This window comes from Cololabis saira, chromosome 9 (assembly GCF_033807715.1).
Source record: "Cololabis saira isolate AMF1-May2022 chromosome 9, fColSai1.1, whole genome shotgun sequence".
Classification (NCBI taxonomy): Eukaryota; Metazoa; Chordata; class Actinopteri; order Beloniformes; family Belonidae; genus Cololabis; species Cololabis saira.
Window position 1 is genome coordinate 4,079,952 of NC_084595.1, and position 21,979 is coordinate 4,101,930.

Below are 21,979 nucleotides of genomic sequence, written 5' to 3' on the forward strand. Positions count from 1 at the left end.
AGGCAGCGTTCCTTCCTGAGTCGGTCAGGTAAGGGTGTGTACTGTGGGTGTGATTATGTTGAGTAAAACACACAACCGCACAGGATTGGAATTTTTATCACCGCAGTGTTTTGAAACTAGGATTAAAGTTTAATCCAGTAGTGACAGAGTATGTAGCAACATATGGAAGAGGGGGGAATGATATAGGAGAAAATAAATGGATTTGAATTTGTTGAAACGTGTGAAGTGGTGGCTGCTTTCAGGATTACCCACTCTGTGGATGTGAAACGTGTTTTTTTTTTTTTACTGGCTGCACAAGCGGTGTCCGATTGTGAACTCATTTCTACACTGAATGTTTGACCCTGTGATGCCAGTGGGGAAAAGTGGGATTATTGTAAGTCCTTGAAGCAGATGAGCTGAAGAAAACTGACTTTCTTAGAGACAAGGACATTGTTGAATGCCACTCTAATGTTCTCTCTTTTCTCTTTTTCTGTAAGGAAAAAGCTTCAGTGGTGACTAGCGGCTTAAACTAGTGTTTTTCCCTCCCTGTTTTTTGTTGTTTTTACTACGCATAATCAATATTTTTCAGAGTTGTACTCACACATGTTCTTCCCCCTTCTTACTCTTACACTTATTGTTTTCTTTACTCTTGGATCTCTGCACTCATTCTCATACTCACTCGCATATATAAAGAAAACAGGAATGCATTCCCAAAGCTTTAAGAATCAGTTTACTCTGTGTTTAGTGTCAGCGCCTTTTATGCAGTCAAGAGGAAAAGAAACCACTCCCACCTTAAATTCTAATGCTTAATCTATCAGGATATTAAAATAACTGTACCTCATCAGATCTTTTACTTAAAATACGGCATCAAATTAAAAAAAGGTTGGGACAAAGTCTTAACCATTTTTTTTTTTACAGAAAAAAGTTTTACAGACAGAAGTCAAAGATATATCGTAGCCATTCTGATGAGCTTTGATTTATCTCTTAAAATGCAACAGAATTTGCATGCCTGACCCCTAAACAAAAACAAACAGGGACATTTCAGTGCTTGTAAATAGGTGAAAAGGGAAAAGAGTAATGCTAAAGTACCCTCATTAGCTAAGCACAAGCTATCTAGAACTGGTGTCGACTTCTCTGCCGTTGGAGCAGGAGTTTAAAATGCTGCTGGCCTGCAGACAGAGTAGAAACTCTTGAGTTTTTTGCAGTTTCTCTGAGCACCTTGGGCAGATCTTGCTTGGACATCCACTCCTCACAAGATTAACATCTTTTTTGAATGCCTTCTGCTTGTAAATAATACTTTTTGAGTTTACAATGATGGACTCCAAATACTTTGAAAATGATCTTAGAGCCAATCCCAATACTCCCCCCACTTTCTCCCACTACCCCTAAAAAAGAAGCCATACATTTTTAGGGCACTTGAAATCTTCCCAGGGCCCAGTCCCAATACTCCCACTACTCCTACTTTTCAGCACTACCCCTAAATTTTGCTTGCTGCGTCACTGCGTGGTTTACGTTAGAGTACGTAAGCGACTGCGTAGTTACGTTTGCACAAACGTCACACCATATCAGGAAGCCCAGAGATAAAAGCTGTTTTAATTTCAGCTGTAGCGCTGTTAATATGCCACTTTATTAAGTTTTAATATTTTTTCAGGCGTAAAAGTAACCGTTAAGATCCCCAACCTGGGCTCAGTTTATCCTAATAACGCCTGTTAAGAAATTTGATCCGAGCCGGTCCGGAGCAGCAGCAGCAGCCGGAGAACAGACGTGATCGCCAGGTCAACCTGCGCCGTCGTCCCGGGGGAGAAACCTGCAGCTCTGTGGAGAATTACCGCTGGCTGAAATAAATCATTTAGGAAGATAAATGTTGGTTTAGTAGATGAAATCTAACAGTTGTAGCTATGCCTGTTAAGAAATTTGCTCCGAAAATTTCGAGATTTCTGCCTGCCGGCTCGGGAGCTGATTTATGGTTCCGCGTTAAATCGACGCAGAACCTACGGCGTAGGTTACGGCGTAGGGCGAGCGTCGCCGCGTAACCTACGCCGTAGGCTCTGCTTTGGTGTAACGCGGAACCATAAATCAGCCTTTATTCTGGCGAGATCTGAAAAAGACTTCGCAACAACGAGCAAACGAGTGATTATGTACATTCACTGACTGAATATTATGAAAGTAAAATATATATTTCGTGCTAGAAATGTAATCAAAATGCATTTTTATGCAGAAACTAACTCAAAATATTGATTTTATTCTCTAAAAAATAAGAAATGTCCGCCATGTTTTTTTTTTTTTTTTTATTCAGTCTGCAAATGACGACGAAAAGCATTCTGGGAAATTTTTCTAGCCCTCGGTCAACAAGGGTGCATCCAAAATCCCTCGCTGTGAAGGGTCAGATTGATAACCACTCACGCTCGATCCCTAGGTGAAAAGAGGAATTGGGACACCACTAACCTCACGGGAACGCGCACAATTTAGGGGTAGTGCTGAAAAGTAGGGGAAGTGGGAGTATTGGGAAAGGCCCCCAATACTGTTTCCCCAATTTAATAGGTAGCTGCAATTGACTCAATTCCTACTAAGGATGTACTCAGTTTTTCACATACCGTTTCTGAATTTAGGTTTAATATTTACTAGTGCTGGGCGGTATACCGGTTCATACCGAATACCGTGTTTATTTTTCTTATGATATGAATTTTTCATATACCGTAATACCGGTGAGTTTGTACAGTAGCTACACAACGTTGGGAACGCGGCACTACGTTCTGCCGCGCTGCGGAACGTAGCGCCGCTGGACACTGTTTGTGAGGGGACTGTTTAGCAGTAGTGATGCACCGATTGTTCGGTAACCGATATTGTTCGGCCGAAAATGGCAAAAAAAAACTTTCGGTGTTCGGTGGAATAAGTGGGGGAAAAAAACGAACAATTAATAACGGCGTTGTAAAATAAGGAAATAGACTCGCCGCTCCCGTAACGGTTGCACCACAAACATAAATCGTTGGCCAACCAAAAAGTAACCACATAAGAATTTTACCAACATTCACCAGGAGGTGGAACCAAAACAACATAATGCTGGGAAATTAAAAAATGTTCAGTTTTTTATGTTCAATAAATATTTTCTACCTTGTCATTTTGTAAATGATTTTTTTCTTTGAAAAGCATGCCTAAATCAAATTTATTTGATTTATGCATCCTCCTCATGACAGTAAAATAGCCAATTCACTGCAGCAATTCCTTTCCAAATCATTAGAAAATGTGGTTAACACCCAGTTGTGCATGAAAGAAAAAAATACTGTGATATACCGTGAAACCGATATAATTTAGAAAAATACCGTGATATACATTTTTGGTCATACCGCCCAGCACTAATGTTTACTAGATAAATTACAACACTGTGTACTATGTTAGGTGTTCTTCATCAAAAGTTGTGTTCACTTCATTTTTAGACCTGGTGTACTTTCTTTTTGCTCTTATGGTCAAGGAACCAGGTGTATCCCGTTACTCTGACGTCATCTGAGCACAGAAGGTTTTTCTACTGTTTCTTTTTTCCCCCTCTATATAGGCCAGGGTTATCTGCTCATGTGCAGGCCTGCCTCTTTGAGCTCTGCTCAGTTTTGAGACAGTACGTCCTCTGTCGCGGCCTCATTAAAAAAGGCATGGTTCAGTAGGCAGCAAACAACCTCAATCACTCACCCTCGCATCTCCGTCTTTGTCCCAGCGACAGTCCCGTCTCCATGAACCCATCCCTTCACCTTTCATCATCAGTCTTACAGCTGCTTTCTCAACCACAGCCTCCAGTTCTGTTAGCGCTGTTGTTGCTTATTAAACCAACACACTTTAATGTTCATTGAAGAGTATTGTTGCAGTGTTTAGGAAACAACATTTTTAACCCTGGGTCAGGACTGGGAATATGAATGAACTGTAAAAGTTTATCAGGGGTCAGAAGTGTCAAGTAACAAAGTAAAAATACTTAGTTACCTTACTTAAGTAGAAATTTTGGGTATCTATACTTAACTGGAGTAATTATTTTTACTTTTACTCCTTACATTTTCACACAGTTATCTGTACTTTTTACTCCTTACATTTTAAAAACAGCCTCGTTACTCTATTTCATTTGGGCCTTTAATAAAAACTATCCAGTTAAATTGCTCCATCCGGATAGAGTGAATTTGGTTGTGGTTGTTTCAGATGTTCTTGTCCAGTTTTGTTCTTACATCCGTTCCCTCAGATTCCTGCAACTAAACTTGAATGTACATTCCAATAAAGGTTAGGATAAATGATAACATGAACATGAAGTTTGACTTTTTGCACCATTACAATACTTATAGGCAACTAGTCATCATTTATTTTTTATTTATTGATTATTTATTGGATCCCCATTAGTCCTCATAAATATGAAGACTAATCTTCCTGGGCTCCACATTAAATAAAGCAATTAATCAACAATAAAGCATTTATACAAAGAATTACATGGATCAATTAACCTGAAAATATTAACATGAATTTTCAGCACATATGAACATTAAATAATAATAATAATAATAATATGAACATTGAATAATACAATGCAAATTAATGTAAATTACAGAGTAGAATGTAATGTACTGAGTACAATATAAATTAATAAGTAACCTGATTGATAGAAATATTAACATGAATGGATTCCCTTAACGTAGTTTTCTAATAGACTATTGTAACATAATATTATGTGGAAACAGCTTCTCTCAGTTTAATTTTTAAACTAGCCATTCCTGTGGTTGAAATCAAGTGTGCGGGGAGACTGTTCCAGTGAGCTACAGACCTATACATAACAGACCTTTTGATTGCGTTGGTTCTCGGTAAAGGCAAGGTGAAGTTGTTTGCTGAGGCCTGTCTAGTTCTATGATTATGTTTCTCATTTGTCGGATGAAGTTGTAAATACAAAAAAACAGGTTTATGTAAGGTGTAAGTCTTTCTCAAAAACATTATGAGACTATAAGCCTTCCACCTGCATCCATATGAGTCTCCTGTGCATACTCCTGACACTTTCTCCTGCTCTCTGAAACACATGTTAATGCTCAATAGTACACATATATGCTTCTTTAATATATTTGTATTATACTAAGATACATTCATTTTCAATGGCTTTTGTACTTAATGGCTTTTTTCCCCCTTACATTACTTTTACTTTTATACTTTAAGTAGTTTTGAAACCAGTACTTTTATACTTTTACTTGAGTTAAAAAACTTGAGTTGATACTTCAACTTCTACAGGAGTATTTTTAAACTCTAGTATCTATACTTCTACCTGAGGAATGAATGTGAATACTGAAGACACCTCTGCTCACCATCTCGTTTGAATATTGTGCCGGATCCCTCGGCTAAATTTGATTGGAGCATCATGACCCTGGCCCAGTTTTACCTTTCATTCATTCATTCATTCCTCCTCCCCGGTTATTTTAGGTGCAGCAAAAGCAAGGAGGTGAGGAGCAAGAGAGAGACTCAGAAACCCCAGTTCCTGAGACCGACAGTCAGTACGGGACCTGGGAAACAGGACTACGCACTGATGACAGGTAAACACACACTGCACAGACTCCACTGTGGTGTTTACATCCCAACATTACAAGTAGAACAACTTCTGAAAATTGAAAAGCCTTGTGGTAAAAATGTTCTTCTACTGTGGAAATGATTTACTTATTAATCCACTGCAGTGCTTGTTGTGCTAATTTGGGGTTATCTTTATTCCAATGGATATAAAAAATAAAAATACATCTCCAGTTCTCCAAGTTGCTTCTTGTGCTTCAAAGAATTCAAGATGGCAAACAGACTTTCTGTGTCAGCAAATTATAGAGAACCAGTCTTGGCTGATTGAGATTAATATAAAAAACTAAATGCTCACGAGGGAGGAAACTGTGGCCCGTCATGTGGATGAAGTCACTAATCAATAATCATCCCCTTTAAGTGCTCAGTTTGACAGACATAAACTATAGAGGCAGTTTTCATTGGCTTACCTCTGTAAAGTAAAGCGCTTTTTTTATAATTACATTTGTATGGACATAACATTTAATGATTGCTTCATTTCAAATATTTACTAAAATAAAAAAAATATGAAATTAGATAATTGTTGAATTTGAAATTGGATTTTCTCTGTATGATGTTTATTATTATTATTATTATTATTATTATTATTATTATTACTAATAATTCATATGTCAGACATTAAAGGTTTAATTATAAAGATAAATAAACTTAAAAAAAAAAGGTATGCCGACGTTGCTACAGTTTACTGTGAAAGGCGAGTTTGAAGGAAAGTGCAAGTATAGAACTTGTGAGGAGTGCAGTCCACTCCTGTGAAAGTCTTTTTAGTGTACCGTCATCAGAAGTGCGAAAACTAAGATTATGAGTGTTTACTTTACTTTACTTTATTTATTTCTCAGGACAATGCACATTGATGAACATACATATGTAAATGTGCCAGATTGTAGCACAAGGCTAGTTTCCATCCGTAGTCCAGTATAGGCAGGTAAGGTGTTAAAAGCAGAAAAGGTAAAAATGCAATAAGAAAAAGAAAACAGAAACAAAGACAAGTACAATTAGTAAAATGAGAATGATAAAAAAAGTTAGTAGGTAGGAGGAGGCCCAAACACACATTAGGTGAGTGTACACATTTGTTGACCTCTGAGCCACATTTTTATCTGGTTTTTAAAAGTTGTTAAAGAGGGGCATTCCCTTATGTGTACAGGTATAGAATTCCATAACGCACTACCCTTTATGGATAGTGCGTTATGGCTAAAAGCAGTTTTTCTGAACGGAACCTACAGTGAGAGTAAAAAGTATTTGACCCCTTGCTGATTTTGTTGGTTTGCCCACTAATAAGGACATGATCATTCTATACTTTTAATGGTAGATGTATTCTGACATGGAGAGACAGAATATCAAAAAGAAAATCCAGAAAATAACTTAAAATAATTTATTTTAATTTATTTGCATTTCATTGAGGGAAATAAGTATTTGATCCCCTAGTATGCATTAGGAGTTCTGGCTTTCACAGACCAGTTAGACACTCCCAATCAACCTGTTACCTGAATTGAAGACACCTGTTCTAACTAATCACTTGTATAAAAGGCAGCTGTTCACAGAATCAGACAATCAGACAGATTCCAAACCTTCCAACATGGGTAAGACCAAAGAACTCTCTCAGGACCTCAGAGACAGGATTGTTGACCTGCACAAATCTGGTATTGGCTACAAAAACACTAGCAAGATGCTAGGTATTAAAGTAACAACTATTGGTGCAATTGTGAGAAAATCTAAGAAGTTTAACATGACCATCAATAGACCTCGGTCTGGTGCTCCACAGAAGATTTCACCTCGCGGGGTGGCAAGGATCATGAGAACTGTGATAAATCGTCCTGCAAACCACACAGAGGGAGTTGGTGAATGACCTCAAGGCAGCTGGGACCACAGTCACCAGGAAAACAATTGGCAACACCTTGCGCCGCAAAGGATTAAAATCCTGCAGTGCCCGAAAGGTACCCCTGCTGAAGAAGGCACATGTGGAGGCCCGCCTAAAGTATGCCAATGATCACCTCAAAGATGCACAAAGTGATTGGGAGAAGGTTCTGTGGTCAGACGCGACCAAAATTGAACTATTTGGCCTGAACTCTACCCGTCGTGTGTGGAGGAAGAAAAATGCTGCCTATGACCCCAGGAACACTGTGCCCACCGTCAAGCATGGAGGTGGAAACATTATGTTTTGGGGGTGTTTCTCTGCCAAGGGCACAGGGCTACTTCACCGCATCAGTGTAAAGATGGATGGAGCCATGTACCGTGCAGTCCTGGGGAACAACCTCCTCCCCTCTGCAAGGAAGCTGAAAATGGGCCGCGGTTGGGTCTTCCAACATGACAACGACCCGAAGCATACAGCAAAGGCAACAAAGGAGTGGCTCAAGAAGAAGCACATTAAGGTCATGGAGTGGCCCAGCCAGTCTCCGGATCTCAATCCAATTGAAAATCTATGGAGGGAGCTGAAGGTCCGAGTTGCCAAGCGACAGCCCACCAACCTTAATGATTTAGAGAGGATCTGCAAAGAAGAGTGGGCCAAAATTCCTCCTGATATGTGTGCTAACCTTGTGGTAAACTGCAACAAACGTCTGACCGCTGTGCTTGCAAATAAAGGCTTTGCCACCAAGTATTAAGTGCTTTTGGCTAAAGGGATCAAATATTTATTTCCCTCCATGAAATACAAATTAATAAAAATATATTCTTTTAAAGTTATTTTCTGGATTTTTGTTTTGATATTCTGTCTCTCCATGTTAGAATACATCTACCATTAAAAGTATAGAATGATCATGTCTTTATTAGTGGGCAAACCAACAAAATCAGCAAGGGGTCAAATACTTTTTACTCTCACTGTATACGTCTCTGTTGGACACTGCTCGAGTGACCCGCGACTGTCGGTACTTAAAAAATCCCTGGAGCCAAGGTGGTGCCAGGCCATGTAGGGTTTTATACATTAGACAACTGTATGAGAACTTGCAGAAGTTGTCGAAGCTTAATAGATTGTATTTGTCCAAGATGTTGCAATGATGGTATGAGATAGGTTTTTTATCTAGGATTTTGAGTGCTTTTTTATATAAAACCTCCACTGGCTTGAGTGTGGTAGGAAAATCATGTAAAAATGTTAGGGCAGCAGTGTTTGACATGGCATATCTAATGTGCTTAAAATTATAAAGATTGAACTTTATTTTTTTAGTGATCATTTTTATATGTTTTTTAAAAGAGAAATTTGAGTCTAGAACAACACCTAATATTTAAAGTCTGTTACCACTTCTAACTTTTCAGTGCCTAAGCTGACCCCGGGTAGAGAAGGCATAGGGGAGGGTTGCTTAGAAAAGTATAAGCATAGGAATGGGTGATATTTTATTGTTCATGATAAACCGTCAAAAAAATTCTCCACGGTAAGAATTTGTATCTCACGGTAAAAATGATAAATTCCTGTTGATGATGTTTTTGTGTAAAACTGATTTATGGTTCTGTGTTAAATCCACGCACAACGAAAGAAAGAAAGAAAGGAGGAAAGAAAGAAAGAAAGAAAGGAGGAAAGAAAGAAAGAAAGAAAGAAAGAAAGAAAGAAAGAAAGAAAGAAAGAAAGAAAGAAAGAAAGAAAGAAAGAAAGAAAGAAAGAAAGAAAGAAAGAAAGAAAGAAAGAAAGAAAGAAAGATAAAGAAAGAAAGAAAGATAAAGAAATAAAGAAAGATAAAGAAAGATAAAGAAAGAAATGAGCGAGCCTGAAAGAAAGAAAGAAATGAGCCTGAAAGAAAGAAAGAAATGAGCCTGAAAGAAAGAAAGAAAGAAAGAAAGAAGGATAAATTCCCGTTGATACGTGTTTGTGTAAAAATTATCGTCATTTTTATCGTTATCGGGATAAATCCCAGAAATTATCGTGATACATTTTTTAGTCCATACCGCCCATCCCTATATAAGCATACGTTTTTTTTAGCGTTTAATACAAAACACGATCTGTCAAGCCACATTTGTATGTGTGTAAGAGCTGTAGAGAGTACACAAGCTGCTTCCTCAGGGTCTTTAGCTTTGGTGAATAAGACTGTGTCATCTGCGTAGAGTTGGACGTCCACATGTGGCTGTGGTTTACCGATGTCCATCCAATTTTTCAAATCCGTTGTGTACTTTATTAATCCCTAAAGTGAAATTAACTAAACTTTTTAACTTAATAACTATATATTGCTTCCTCCTAACCCAGGGGTGTCAAATGTGCGGCCCGTGAGAAGTTTCCAACGCAAAAAACCGAAATGTTAATTTACTAAAAAGGAAGGCATAAATAATTGCCATGAATCGCAGCATATCCAATAATATATTTCTTCTACAAATCCATCGTTATTCCACAAAGAGAGCAGTTTTCGACATTTTTTTAGTTTTCTAGAATGCATTTGCCGATTTTATTTCTTTGTAGACGGTCGTTTATTTTTATTAACTGACTACTATTATATATTTTTGCAGGAAAAATATCACTGCTAAAAAAGATGATAGAAGATATTTATTCTGAGAATTACAGTTTTGAATACGAGGATAGTGACAAAGTAAAACAGTTAAAAAAGAAGTGCTGACTTTTTCAACACACTGGCGTAAATATCCGCGCCAATTTTTAAAAATAAAAAGACTTAATTGTACTGGAAAAATCTCTAAATCACAAAGAAACACTCGGATGTAATAAGAAAGATTTTGCTTTTAATTAAATTTCCTAATATAAAAAAACACACTTGTTTCTGTTTATCTTTGTAAAATGATATTAAAAGTATCTTACATAATTTGAAAAAAAATGAGAAATTTCAAGAAAAGATCCTGAAGAAATATATTTTACATAATTAGCGTGTAAACTAAGTGCATGATTCCTTTAAAATTAACTAAACTGATATTGGATTAGATAACAATATAAAAAAAATAATAATTAAAAAAAAAAATTTTGCACCGTTTTTGTTATTTTGCTGAAATTGCAACTATGCAGTGAAAAATATTTTTTGAAACCGACTGCATCTCTGACCATGAATGGGTGAGTTTTCATTATTCATTCTTGCGAGGATGAACTAAGTTTTCCTTTGGAGGTTCCTTTTCTACCTAATCCTGACCCCCATCAGTCGTCACCACGGACCAGCGTTTCATTTCATTTTTCATTTTATTCTTTATTTCATTCAAAAAATAAAACAAACAATTCAATACAAATGTTCTTAAATTGTGAATGAAAAGGGAGCAGAAAGAAGAAGAATCTAAGCTAATCTGCCCCTTTTTCCAAGAAATAAATTCACAAATAACATAAATTAAAAAAACAACAACTAAGTGAATAAAAAACTAAACTAAAATAAAATTACTGCCGTCTATGGGTATGTCAATCAAACTTAACCAACATATTTCATTATATTTCCTTAACATACAGGCTTTAATTGTTCTTTTGAATGTAATGTTTGATTTGGATTCTTTGTTTTCTTTATTCAGATTGTTCCATAAACTGATTCCTTTCACAGAAACACAACGTTCCATCAATTTAGTCCTGAATCTTGTTTTTTTTTTTAAGTTTTAAGTTATACTTGCTTTCTCTTTTTTCAAACCAGTGTTCCCCAGTTCCTCCAGGGCTGTGTGTGTTTTTAGACGCTTCTTCTCCAGCACCTCGTTGAAATGAATCAGCTGTTTTTCTGAACAGTCTTTTAACCCTGATGTGTCTTTGGGTCAAAATGACCCAATTCTTCTCTCCTTCTTTCCTCCTGCCATGCTCTCTCCTTCCTTTTTTCCTTTCCTCTTTTCCTCCTTTTTTACCCTCCTTTACTCCTTTTTCTTCCTACCTCCCTGTCGTCATTCGTTCCTTTATTACCTTCTTTGCTTTTCCTTCCTTCTTTCCTTATTTTCTCCATTCCTTTCTTCCTTCTTTCCTTCCTTCCATCTTTTCTCCCTTCCTTACTCCCTTTCCTACTTACTTCCTTCCTTCCTTCCTTCCTTCCTTCCTTCTTTTCTTCCTTACTTCCTTCTCTCCTTCCTTCCATCTTTTCTCCCTTCCTTACTCCCTTTCCTACTTCCTTCCTTCCTTCCTTCCTTCCTTCCTTCCTTCCTTCCTTCCTTCCTTCCTTCCTTCCTTCCTTCCTTCCTTCTTTTCTCCCTTCACCCTCCCTTGACCCACAGACAGCCCAAGGGTTAATGGTTATTCATTAGAATCAGGTTGTTAAAGCAGCTAAACTGTGCAGGAGCAGACCCAGGGAACACTGACTTTCTTATTCTTTTCTTTTTTTTGTGACTTCTGTCTTCTGTCCTTTGCAGCCAGAATGTTTTTGAGTCGGCTCCTAGCAGCCACTGGTGGTTTAAATTAAATTATAAAGCTTTTTTTTTTTTTTTTTTCTTCGGGAGAAAGATTAATTCAGCCCATACATGAGTTAATTATTTCTTGTGTAGTCCCTGCTTGATAATGGTGATGGATATCAAGAAAATATATTGTTTTTGCATCATGTATCACAGTGATTTTCAATGAATTACTGCCCTCCTCTGGCCAGGACCTGCAATCACAACCTTAACCACCAGAAAGAAGGGACAGGGATTTAAACATTCCTGTCATCCATCCTAGACAGGACTGCACTTGATTTCAGTCATAGCCATTAATCAGCTCTGCTTCTGCCTGAGCCTTTTTCAGTCAAATTGTAAAATTTGTCTCTTCCTTGTTGCCTTGAAAGGTATACAGGACTGTCTCACACAATTAAAATATTGTGATAAAGTCCTTTATTTTCTGTAATGCAAAAATGTCATACATTCTGTATTCATTACAAATCAACTGAAATATTGCAAGCCTTTTATTATTTTAATATTGCTGATCATGGTTTACAGTTTAAGAAAACTCAAATATCCTATCTCAAAAAATTAGAATATTCTGGGAATCTTAAACTGTAAGGCATAATCAGCAATATTAAAATAATAAAAGGCTTGCAATATTTCAGTTGATTTGTAATGAATCCAGAATGTATGACATTTTTGTTTTTTTAATTGCATTACAGAAAATAAAGAACTTCATCACAATATTCTAATTTTCTGAGAAAGTCCTGTACATGACTGAAATAAACTTAAACTAACTAACTAATAGCCATTATAATTTAAATTAAACATTTTTTATATTTATTTATGTTTTTTGGGCTCTAGCGGCCCTTTTATTCAAAGTGTACAGACAGGAAGGGAGAGAGAGAATGGGGATAAAATGCAGCAAAGGTGCACAGGCTGGGATTCAAACCTGCGACCCCTGCAGGAGGACTGTAGCCTCAGTATATGAGCTGCTGCCTAACCCACTACACCACCGAGCGGCTCATTTAGATTGAGATTTTAACCGTGATACATCAATCACAGACCTGGGGCCGGATTCACCAATATATTCTTACGAACGATCTTAAGAAATGTCTTAAGATCTAAAATTAAGAAGGTAATAAGAAAATTCTTACGTGCAATTCCTCAATATTTTCTTAAGAACCGTCTTAAGAACTGTCATTTCTTACGAATTTATTATTTTTCCTACTTAAGAACTTCTTAAAATATGTCATTGCATTGCACGTGCCAACAAACAACATTTGTATATAAATATATTATATATATAGGTAGTTTGGTCTTAACCGTCAGTCACTCACTAAACATGGAGAAGGAGAAAAAGAGATGCAGGAACTTTTCAAGGTTATGGTGGATGAGATTAATGTGCAAAAAAATTACTATTGGAGAAATTAATAATAATTAACTGCCATGCTAACTAACATGCTAAAAAACAGTTAACAGGCTCTTTGTGTAATTAATTACAAAGTATATCCTCAAACTATTCAGATTCAGAAAACTTTATTTATCCCCGAGGGGCAATTGCAAGACAACTGAGCAGCAAGACGTTGAAAACATAAAATAGAATAAGAAATAAAATAGAATAAAATGAACAGGGCATGTCTCGTTATGTACAAAAAATATATAAATATACAAATGTCAAAAAAATTTACAATAGAGTGACTGTAGTGGTATAAATAAAAATATAAAGTGTCAGTGTAAAGTGTACTATGACCTACTAGTCTAAACTTGTCTAAAATGTGTTAAAAAAGGTGATATTAGTCTTACCTTTTCACAGAAGACATTTTAAGACAGGTCAAGGTTGTCTTAAAGTTAAGAAAAAAGTCAAGAACAAATTTGAGAACTTTTATTTCAAGAATACCATTTATTCTTTTTTTTTTTTTTTTTTTTTTTTTTTTTTTTTTTAACCTTGTCTGCACACATATTATTGATTGATACCATGACGGTAGAAACCAAAAGTGTATATATGTGCATTATTACTATATGTAATATATACATATATATACGCACACATATGCGTACACATACATAAACATACACATACAAACCCAGTGTTTTTTTTTTTTTTTTTTTTTTTTTTTTTTTTTTTTTTTTGGGGGGGGAGGGGGTGGGGGGGGGTGGTGACGACATCCACTGCCAATCCAGGAAGCAGGAACACACGGAGACACACGTCAAGCACTGGAAATCTGCAACAAAAAAAAGAATACCATTTATTCTTAAGTTTTTTTTCTTAAGAAGAAAGTTGAGAAAATACATAAGAACTTCTTTGGAGAACATGACTTCTTCTCTTTTTTCTTCTTAAGAAAGAAACAAATGACACTTAAGAAGTGTTTTTTCTTAAGAATGTTTTGTTTTTGCAGTGGTCAAAACCCACAACTTCTTCTTTATGTTTTTATTCTGTGGCAGCCTGACACCTGCCACTCCCAGCTCAGACAGCAACCTCAGTTCTTCACCGAGGAAGGCCACGTCTCCACACACGCCAGACGAGCAGCTGGAAACAGACGGGCTCCCTCCTTCCTTCTCTCCAAACAGCCAGACACTTCCTTTCCCTGATGTAAGTGTTAACCTCACTTCAGTTCATTTAGATTTTATTTGATATGTTTATTTGGTCACGTTGTAGAAGTCAGTAGTCATTATACAATGTTTTTTTTGCATGTAGATCAAACAAGGACCAAAAGGTGTAGACTGAAGCCAAAGCTTATTTTGTCTACCCTTTTAACACAATGTAACCACTATAGTGCAAGATTTGGAAAAAACAAAACAAAATAACTACATGAGGGAAAAAAAAAATATATATATATAAATATATAAAATAATATATATATATATATATATATATATATATATATATATATATTAATATATATATATATATATATATATATATATATATATGAGAGAAAGAAAGAAACAAAGTAAATAAATAAGAAAAAGAAATAAATGTTGCTCAAACTGGCCTATCTCAGCTTAACAGCATCAAGATGTTCATATTTACACACGTGCACACATTAATAATAATAATACATTCACCCACACACACCAAACCCACCTATATACAGTATACATTGCTGTGCATGCATACATACATACATATATATGCACTAGGGCTGGGCGGTATGGACTAAAAAATGTATCTCGATAATTTCTGGCATTTATCCCGATAACGATAAAAATGACGAAAAATACCAATTCAACTCCACCTTTGTAACTATAAATCTATCACCACATTCAGTCTTTGGAGCCAAATCACTGCTCTAAAAGATACTAAATACTACTAAATTACACCAATTAAATTGAATCAATAAAAACCAATTAAATGAGTTACATGTACTGCAAAACTGGAATAACTCAGATCCTCCATGTTTGTTACACAAACACGTATCAACGGGAATTTCTTTCTTTCTTTCTTTCTTTCTTTCTTTCTTTCTTTCTTTCTTTCTTTCTTTCTCTCTTTCTCTCTCTTTCTCTCTCTCTCCCCCTCCCTCCCGCCCGCCCACACGTCATCAACGGGAATTTATCGTTTTTACTACAAGATGACAAATTCTTACCGTGGGGAATTTTTTTGACGGTATATCGTGAACGGTAAAATATCGCCCATTCCTAGTATATATACATTGCTATACATACATACATACATACATACATACATACATACATATATGCACTTATACATGTATACATATACACTCATCTACACATACACACATACATAAGCATTCATATTCATCCATATACATGCACCTTCCATAGACATAATTCACACATAATTCTATCCATAATTTTGCAATAAATCTACATAATGTGGCTATGCCAATGATTTTTTAATTATTTACAATCTTGTCTTTATACATATTTTTGAAATTGTCTTGGTTTTACATATACATACATATTCCTCTCAGTTCATAACGACTGACTCTGCGTTGGAAGAACTTCTGAACAGTCAGGGAGCATGTTACTACCGTATTTACTTTAAACATAAACTGAGCTGTTTTAAAATCCACCAGGTCATGAAATTTAATGTGAGTATGTGAGTTTATGAATAGATTGTTGGTTGATGAACAATAATCTGCATTATTTATGATCCTGATAGCCCTTTTCTGTCAAATAAAAACCGGATTTGTGATTGATTTATATGTGTGTCCCCAGACCTCCACACAGTAGTTAATGTATAAATGTATAAAATAAAGGACATCCTCAACCAAAATTCATTACAATATTCCTATGGCTTTGGATAATTTTGACTTAACGTGGTTTACATGTGGTTCCAGCATAGTTTATAATTGATAATAACACCTAAGAGTTTATTCTCATATACTCTTTCTAATTTGATATTATTAATCTTCATAATAATTAATTTTAGTGCATGAACCTTTTAATATCTGATGCGCGTTGCTACTGAATTGACACTTGCCTTGTTGATGATTATTCTGTTTGCTGGTAACTAATCTTCTTTTTCTCTCTTGTCATTGAGACTCCAACGATGTTGTTAGACACCAGCGCTCTCCGCTCTCGAGCCCAGCTGGGGAAGAAACGGGCCCCGCGCACACGGCCCTCCAGGGCCCGTCAGATTCCTCCACCTGCTGAAGCAGAAGGACGAGCAAACGACGACTGGCTTTTCAGAGACTCAACAGGTAACTCCGTGTCCAATACGTTCCAGCTTGTTTTGTTTTTTTTTTCCATTGGCTGCGTTTCCAGCATCAATAACCCTTTTAAAACCTGAATATTGTCAATAACCCGAATTTGTACGGCCATGTAAACACCAATAACCCTTTGAATAACCCGAATTTGCTCATTGGGGTTTTTAAAAACCTGAATATGAGCCCTGGGTTACTCCTTTTAAACCCAAATATTGGGTCATGTAAACACCAAACGGAATATCCCCATCAAACGGAACAGGAATCTGTTTTCTGCTCATGTTCTGTTCACAAGGAATCCTGGTCTTTTGAGTCCAGGAAGTTCTTATAAACACGGAGAAACCAAGACCAGGAGGAGACTAATCACTTCCTAAATGTAATGAAGGATATGAACATTTCTGCATTTGTAGACGGTAGAAAGTACCGGGATAGAAGATTTACAAGAAGGAGAGAGAAAAGTTGAAGCAGCATTTGTTTTGAATTTGGATACAGGAAGAAGAAGCAGAAATGACGGGAATTGCGTCATGACGTTCTCCGTGCGTCGCTGGTTTGATCCAAATATCCAGAATGATTAATTACCATGGAAACGGAATATTCCGAATGTTTCAGTAACCGGAATATTAGCAATAACCCGGATTTTGACTGCATGTAAATGTAGTCAGTGTTGTTTTTTTTTACTAAAATGTTAGTGAGCTTCTTAAAAGGAGATGACTTTGCACTTCAGTGTACATTAAACAGAGATGGTGGCAAAATAAGTGGTATATCCTTGAAATGAACTGCTTTTTTTTGTGAAATTCTCTTTTTTTTTTTTAGAACAGCAGGATCTTACACGGTTTTACATTCAACCCTTAACTTAAATGATTTTGTCCCTACCGTCCTCCAGGCGTTTTCATGAACAGTAATTAGAAACAATAACAGAAAAATTAAAAAAACAGAACCAGGGAGCGCACCCATGTTTACAATCATTACTTCACAAAAAAAAAAAAAAAAAAGGTCACATGAAATCAGATGTGATTGGTTTCACAAACTCAGTCCATTCATTTGGACCAGATCTTATAAAAGTTTTCTTTCTCCACCTTGAGGGAGGACGAGATCTTCTCCCTAACATAGATCTCGTAGATGATCCCAATCCAATCGTCGATAGTGGGGGTTCTACTTTTAACCATTTTCTTGTAACACATTTCTTACTGGTTGACAACAGTATAGTCAGCAGTTTTTTGTCCTTTACATTGAAATTATTTTATTTTTATTTTTTGTTTATTTATTTCATAAAAAAAATATACAACCGCCAAAAATTCAGACAAACATAATGTATAAAAAAAAAGGAAACAACAAAAAAAAGAAATACAATGTAACAGAAAAAATGTGCAGGAGGAACCAAACAAACCCATAAGGGCTTGTCGATGTTTCCTCCTATAATGAAACAAACAATATCTACAGAGATATTTAAAACATAGGACAACTAAGGAGAATAAGCTAAATTACTAGAAAAACAGGAATCTGATGAGGATGTGCAGAGAAGTTCTGGAAATTAGTTGTTAAGTTTTGCTAAATTGGGTTAGCAAAAAAGTTGTGATTTGTTTTTTGACATTATTTGTGCTCGAGCATTCTCTAATATTGAGTGGTAAGGTGTTCCAATAAAGAGGAACCTCTGAATCTAACTGAAAATTGGGAAAAAGTAGTTCTGAAAAAGGTGGGATGGAGATTGTTTGCAGACCTGGTATTAAAGTGATGAATTTGGGAATTGAATTGAAATAAAGAATGAAAACAGGTTGGAAGCAGGTTGTGGATGGATTGATAGACAAAAAGACAAATCTGAAAAACATTTACAGCAGAAATAGGGAGAATACTTAGGGATTGGAACAACGGGGTGGATCTAGTGAGTCTATAAAATGGAATCATTTTGATAAAACGTTTTTGCAGGAATAAGATACAGTTGAGGTTGATCTTGAAGGTTCTTGCCCAAATGACATTGCAATATGAAATATAAGGATAAATCATAGTATAATATAAATTAATAGATTTTTCTTGATAATAGATGCCGTATATGTCTGATTACTCCAATATTTTTTGCAATCTTGTTGGAGATGAGTGCAATATGATTTTTTTCCAAGTGAGATTTTCGTCAATCATAACATCTAGAAATTTGGTTACCGAAATTAACTGCTTTTATGCATAATTTCTCATAAAATCTGATTGGATCATCGGTGTCACAACAATAAACCAACATTGTGTGCCTAGTTGTATAACACACAATTAAAATATCCAACACCCTTAGACCACAGCCATGAAATGTTCACAGTGCTGAAGATAACTTAAGCCTGAATTAAGGTTGTGCGTGAAACCCAAGATCCTCTATACAGAAGAGAGCGCATTGCCGTTACTGCCAATGGTATGAAATGGTATCCACTTCCTGTCTCCTAAGTGGGCGTGGCCGCCCCTCTGACCTCACTTCCTGTCTCCTAAGTGGGCGTGGTCGCCCCTCTGACCTCACTTCCTGTCTCCTAAGTGGGCGTGGTCGCCCCTCTGACCTCACTTCCTGTCTCCTAAGTGGGCGTGGTCGCCCCTCTGACCTCACTTCCTGTCTCCTAAGTGGGCGTGGCCACCCCTCTGACCTCACTTCCTGTCTCATAAGTGGGCGTGGCCGCCCCTCTCCCCACATCGTTTTGGAACATACAACACTAGATACAGTACAACTTTCTTCCAAAAAGACTTAAATAATAAAAATAACAGTATTATTAAGCAAAGAAGCAAGTTTTATTTTAGTTTTAAACTTCATTTTATCCGATGGGAAAACGATGAGAGACAAATCTGGTGAGAGTGTGTTGCTCAGACAGAGACAGGTCTCAAACAAAGTTCATTTTCTCCTAATCTGTCGGTCTGAAAATGTCCATTTTGGTGTCAGAATGTTCAGAAGGTTTGTGGCTTTTGGAAAATGGGTCCCACTTAGGTTACTATGGGGCGAAGGAATTGGTAATAATCTGTGCTCACGTTCACTTTTCCCAAAGGACTCAATAGACTCAGGACCTACTTCCTGTCTCCTAAAGGGGCGGGGCAGTCACGTGACACAGATACAGGAAACACAACTGTAGTGGGCTGTAGAGTTTATTGAACATCTCTGGTTAAACCAACGCAGAGCCTACGCCGTTGCCGTGAACCTTCGGACTTCTCCGTCTCTCCATTTCTCCGTGGTGCAATCCCCCCCAGAGCGCTAGCTGATACTTTCTTTAGCTTCCGGCTTTTCCGGTCACAGTGAATCAAAGAGATAAGGACAACTATTGTGCAAAAAAACAAAACAAAAAAAATCACACGAAGAAAAGAGCGCTGAAACTTCACGACTGCTTCACGTGTTGCTTCCAAGCGAACCAATCACAGCCCTCTCGGTCTGCGTTGGGTCTGCGTCGCCTCCACGCGTAGTTACAATTTTTGGGAGGTTCACGTAGGGCTGAACGATTTTTGAAAATAATCTAATTGCGATTTTTTTTTTTTTTACTTTCTGGACATCAGTTTGGGGGATAATGTAATTTCTTGGTGATTAAAAACCGTTGTTCTCCGTCCGACAGAGCCCAAGCCTGAGAGTAAAGATGAGGACTCAGAGTGTGAGGATTACGCCAGAGGAGCTGACGCTAGCCCTGCCGTCTCCACGCAGCCACAGAGGATCGCCCTGTTCCCCGGTGTCGACCCCTCAGCTCTCAAGGTGAAACTGCAGCTGTTTATCCCCCTCATTTATCCTGTTATTAACTTCTCCTTATGTGGCAGCTTATGCACCAGACATTCTTTATATCCCATCGGCTGATCCGCAGGTTGCTGTTAATCTTGCATGAACTCGGCTAAGGGCCGATCCCAATCCCCCCCTACTTTCTACCACTAGCCCTAAAAGCCAAAAAGATTCATATATATAAACTTTATTTGCAGACACTGGGTCCAGAATACAAAACAAGATACACAGACATTAAAAACAAAGAGAAAGAGATTCACTTGTACCCTTCAAATAAGTTAAAAACATACAAACATTTCCTTGTGCCATTCAAATTAGCTGAAAACATACAAACATTTCCTCCAGTGTTTCCAGAAACAGGAGGAGAACCTTGTATCGCTCTGTGTTGTGTCAGTTAAGGCCATAATTAAAACATTCTTTGACTCCTTCAGTCTACACATAAAACTAAACATAAAATTCCTCAATACAGCATGGAAAGTGGAAACATCACTGGTCACAAACATTTCACTTGCACTTGTCCATCTAGGGAGTTTTAGAAAAATTCTAAAAGCATCATTGTATGACACCTGTAGCTTTTTTATTTTAGCACTATAATGGCAGCACAAGTGAGCAGTGTATAGCGGAGTACAATATGTTTTAAACAGTGCTATCTTAACACTATCCGTACACATGTGAAACTTACGTGCCAGCATATTGGCTTGGCTATATAGCTTACAGCACTGACGCTGCAAATCATCATCGTCACAGAAATCATCCCTAATTATATGGCCCAGGTATTTAAACTTCTTTACAACCTCTAATACTTCTCCTGCCAAAGAAAAAGAGGGAAAGGTATAAGCTTCTGATCGTCCTTTGTTTTGCAGATCATAACAACACTCTTTTTAGGATTGAACAAAATATCAAAAGAAAAACCATATTTGGTACAGACCCGTAGTAGCTGCTGTAGGCCAGCACTGTATGGAGACAGTACAACTAAGTCATCTGCGTAAATCATATGATTGATAAGGATGTCCCCCACCATGCAACCTGTTTTACACTCATTGAGCAGTTTGGATAAATCATCCATATATAAATTAAATAATAAGGGCGATAAAATCCCCCCCTGGCGCACGCCATTGGACACCAGAAAGGGTGTGGATGTACTCCTTCCCCACCTAGCCTGCATAGTCTGGTGAGAATACCAAAACTGTAGGATCCTTATAAGATATGAGGGGACACCTCTCTCCTGTAATTTTAAGAACAGTTTACCGTGGTGAATTCGATCAAATCATACTCACTAGCCCCTCGTTATGTCCACTACTCCTACATGCAAAGAGGAATTGGGACACCGCTACCCTCACGGGAACGCACACAATTTAGGGGATAGTGCTGAAAAGTAGGACTAGGGGGGGATTGGGACTGGAAAGTAGGACTAGGGGAGGATTGGGACTGGAAAGTAGGACTAGGGGGGGATTGGGACTGGAAAGTAGGACTAGGGGAGGATTGGGACTGGAAAGTAGGACTAGGGGGGGATTGGGACTGGAAAGTAGGACTAGGGGAGGATTGGGACTGGAAAGTAGGACTAGGGGGGGATTGGGACTGGAAAGTAGGACTAGGGGAGGATTGGGACTGGAAAGTAGGACTAGGGGGGATTGGGACTGGAAAGTAGGACTAGGGGAGGATTGGGACTGGAAAGTAGGACTAGGGGAGGATTGGGACTGGAAAGTAGGACTAGGGGGGATTGGGACTGGAAAGTAGGACTAGGGGAGGATTGGGACTGGAAAGTAGGACTAGGGGGGGATTGGGACTGGAAAGTAGGACTAGGGGGGATTGGGAC

At 37.5% G+C, this 21,979-nt stretch overlaps 1 protein-coding gene across 1 annotated transcript in view; it reads left to right on the plus strand.

The window, feature by feature from the left end:
* The window catches only part of si:ch73-138n13.1 (titin homolog), a 348,772-nt gene that overhangs the window by 44,470 nt on the left and 282,323 nt on the right, over nt 1-21,979 (plus strand). Inside the window, exons 7-8 of the mRNA XM_061729751.1 lie at nt 5,410-5,519; nt 14,218-14,296. Coding sequence (XP_061585735.1) covers nt 5,410-5,519; nt 14,218-14,296 — 189 coding nt within the window. The remainder of the gene's footprint in view (nt 1-5,409; nt 5,520-14,217; nt 14,297-21,979) is intronic.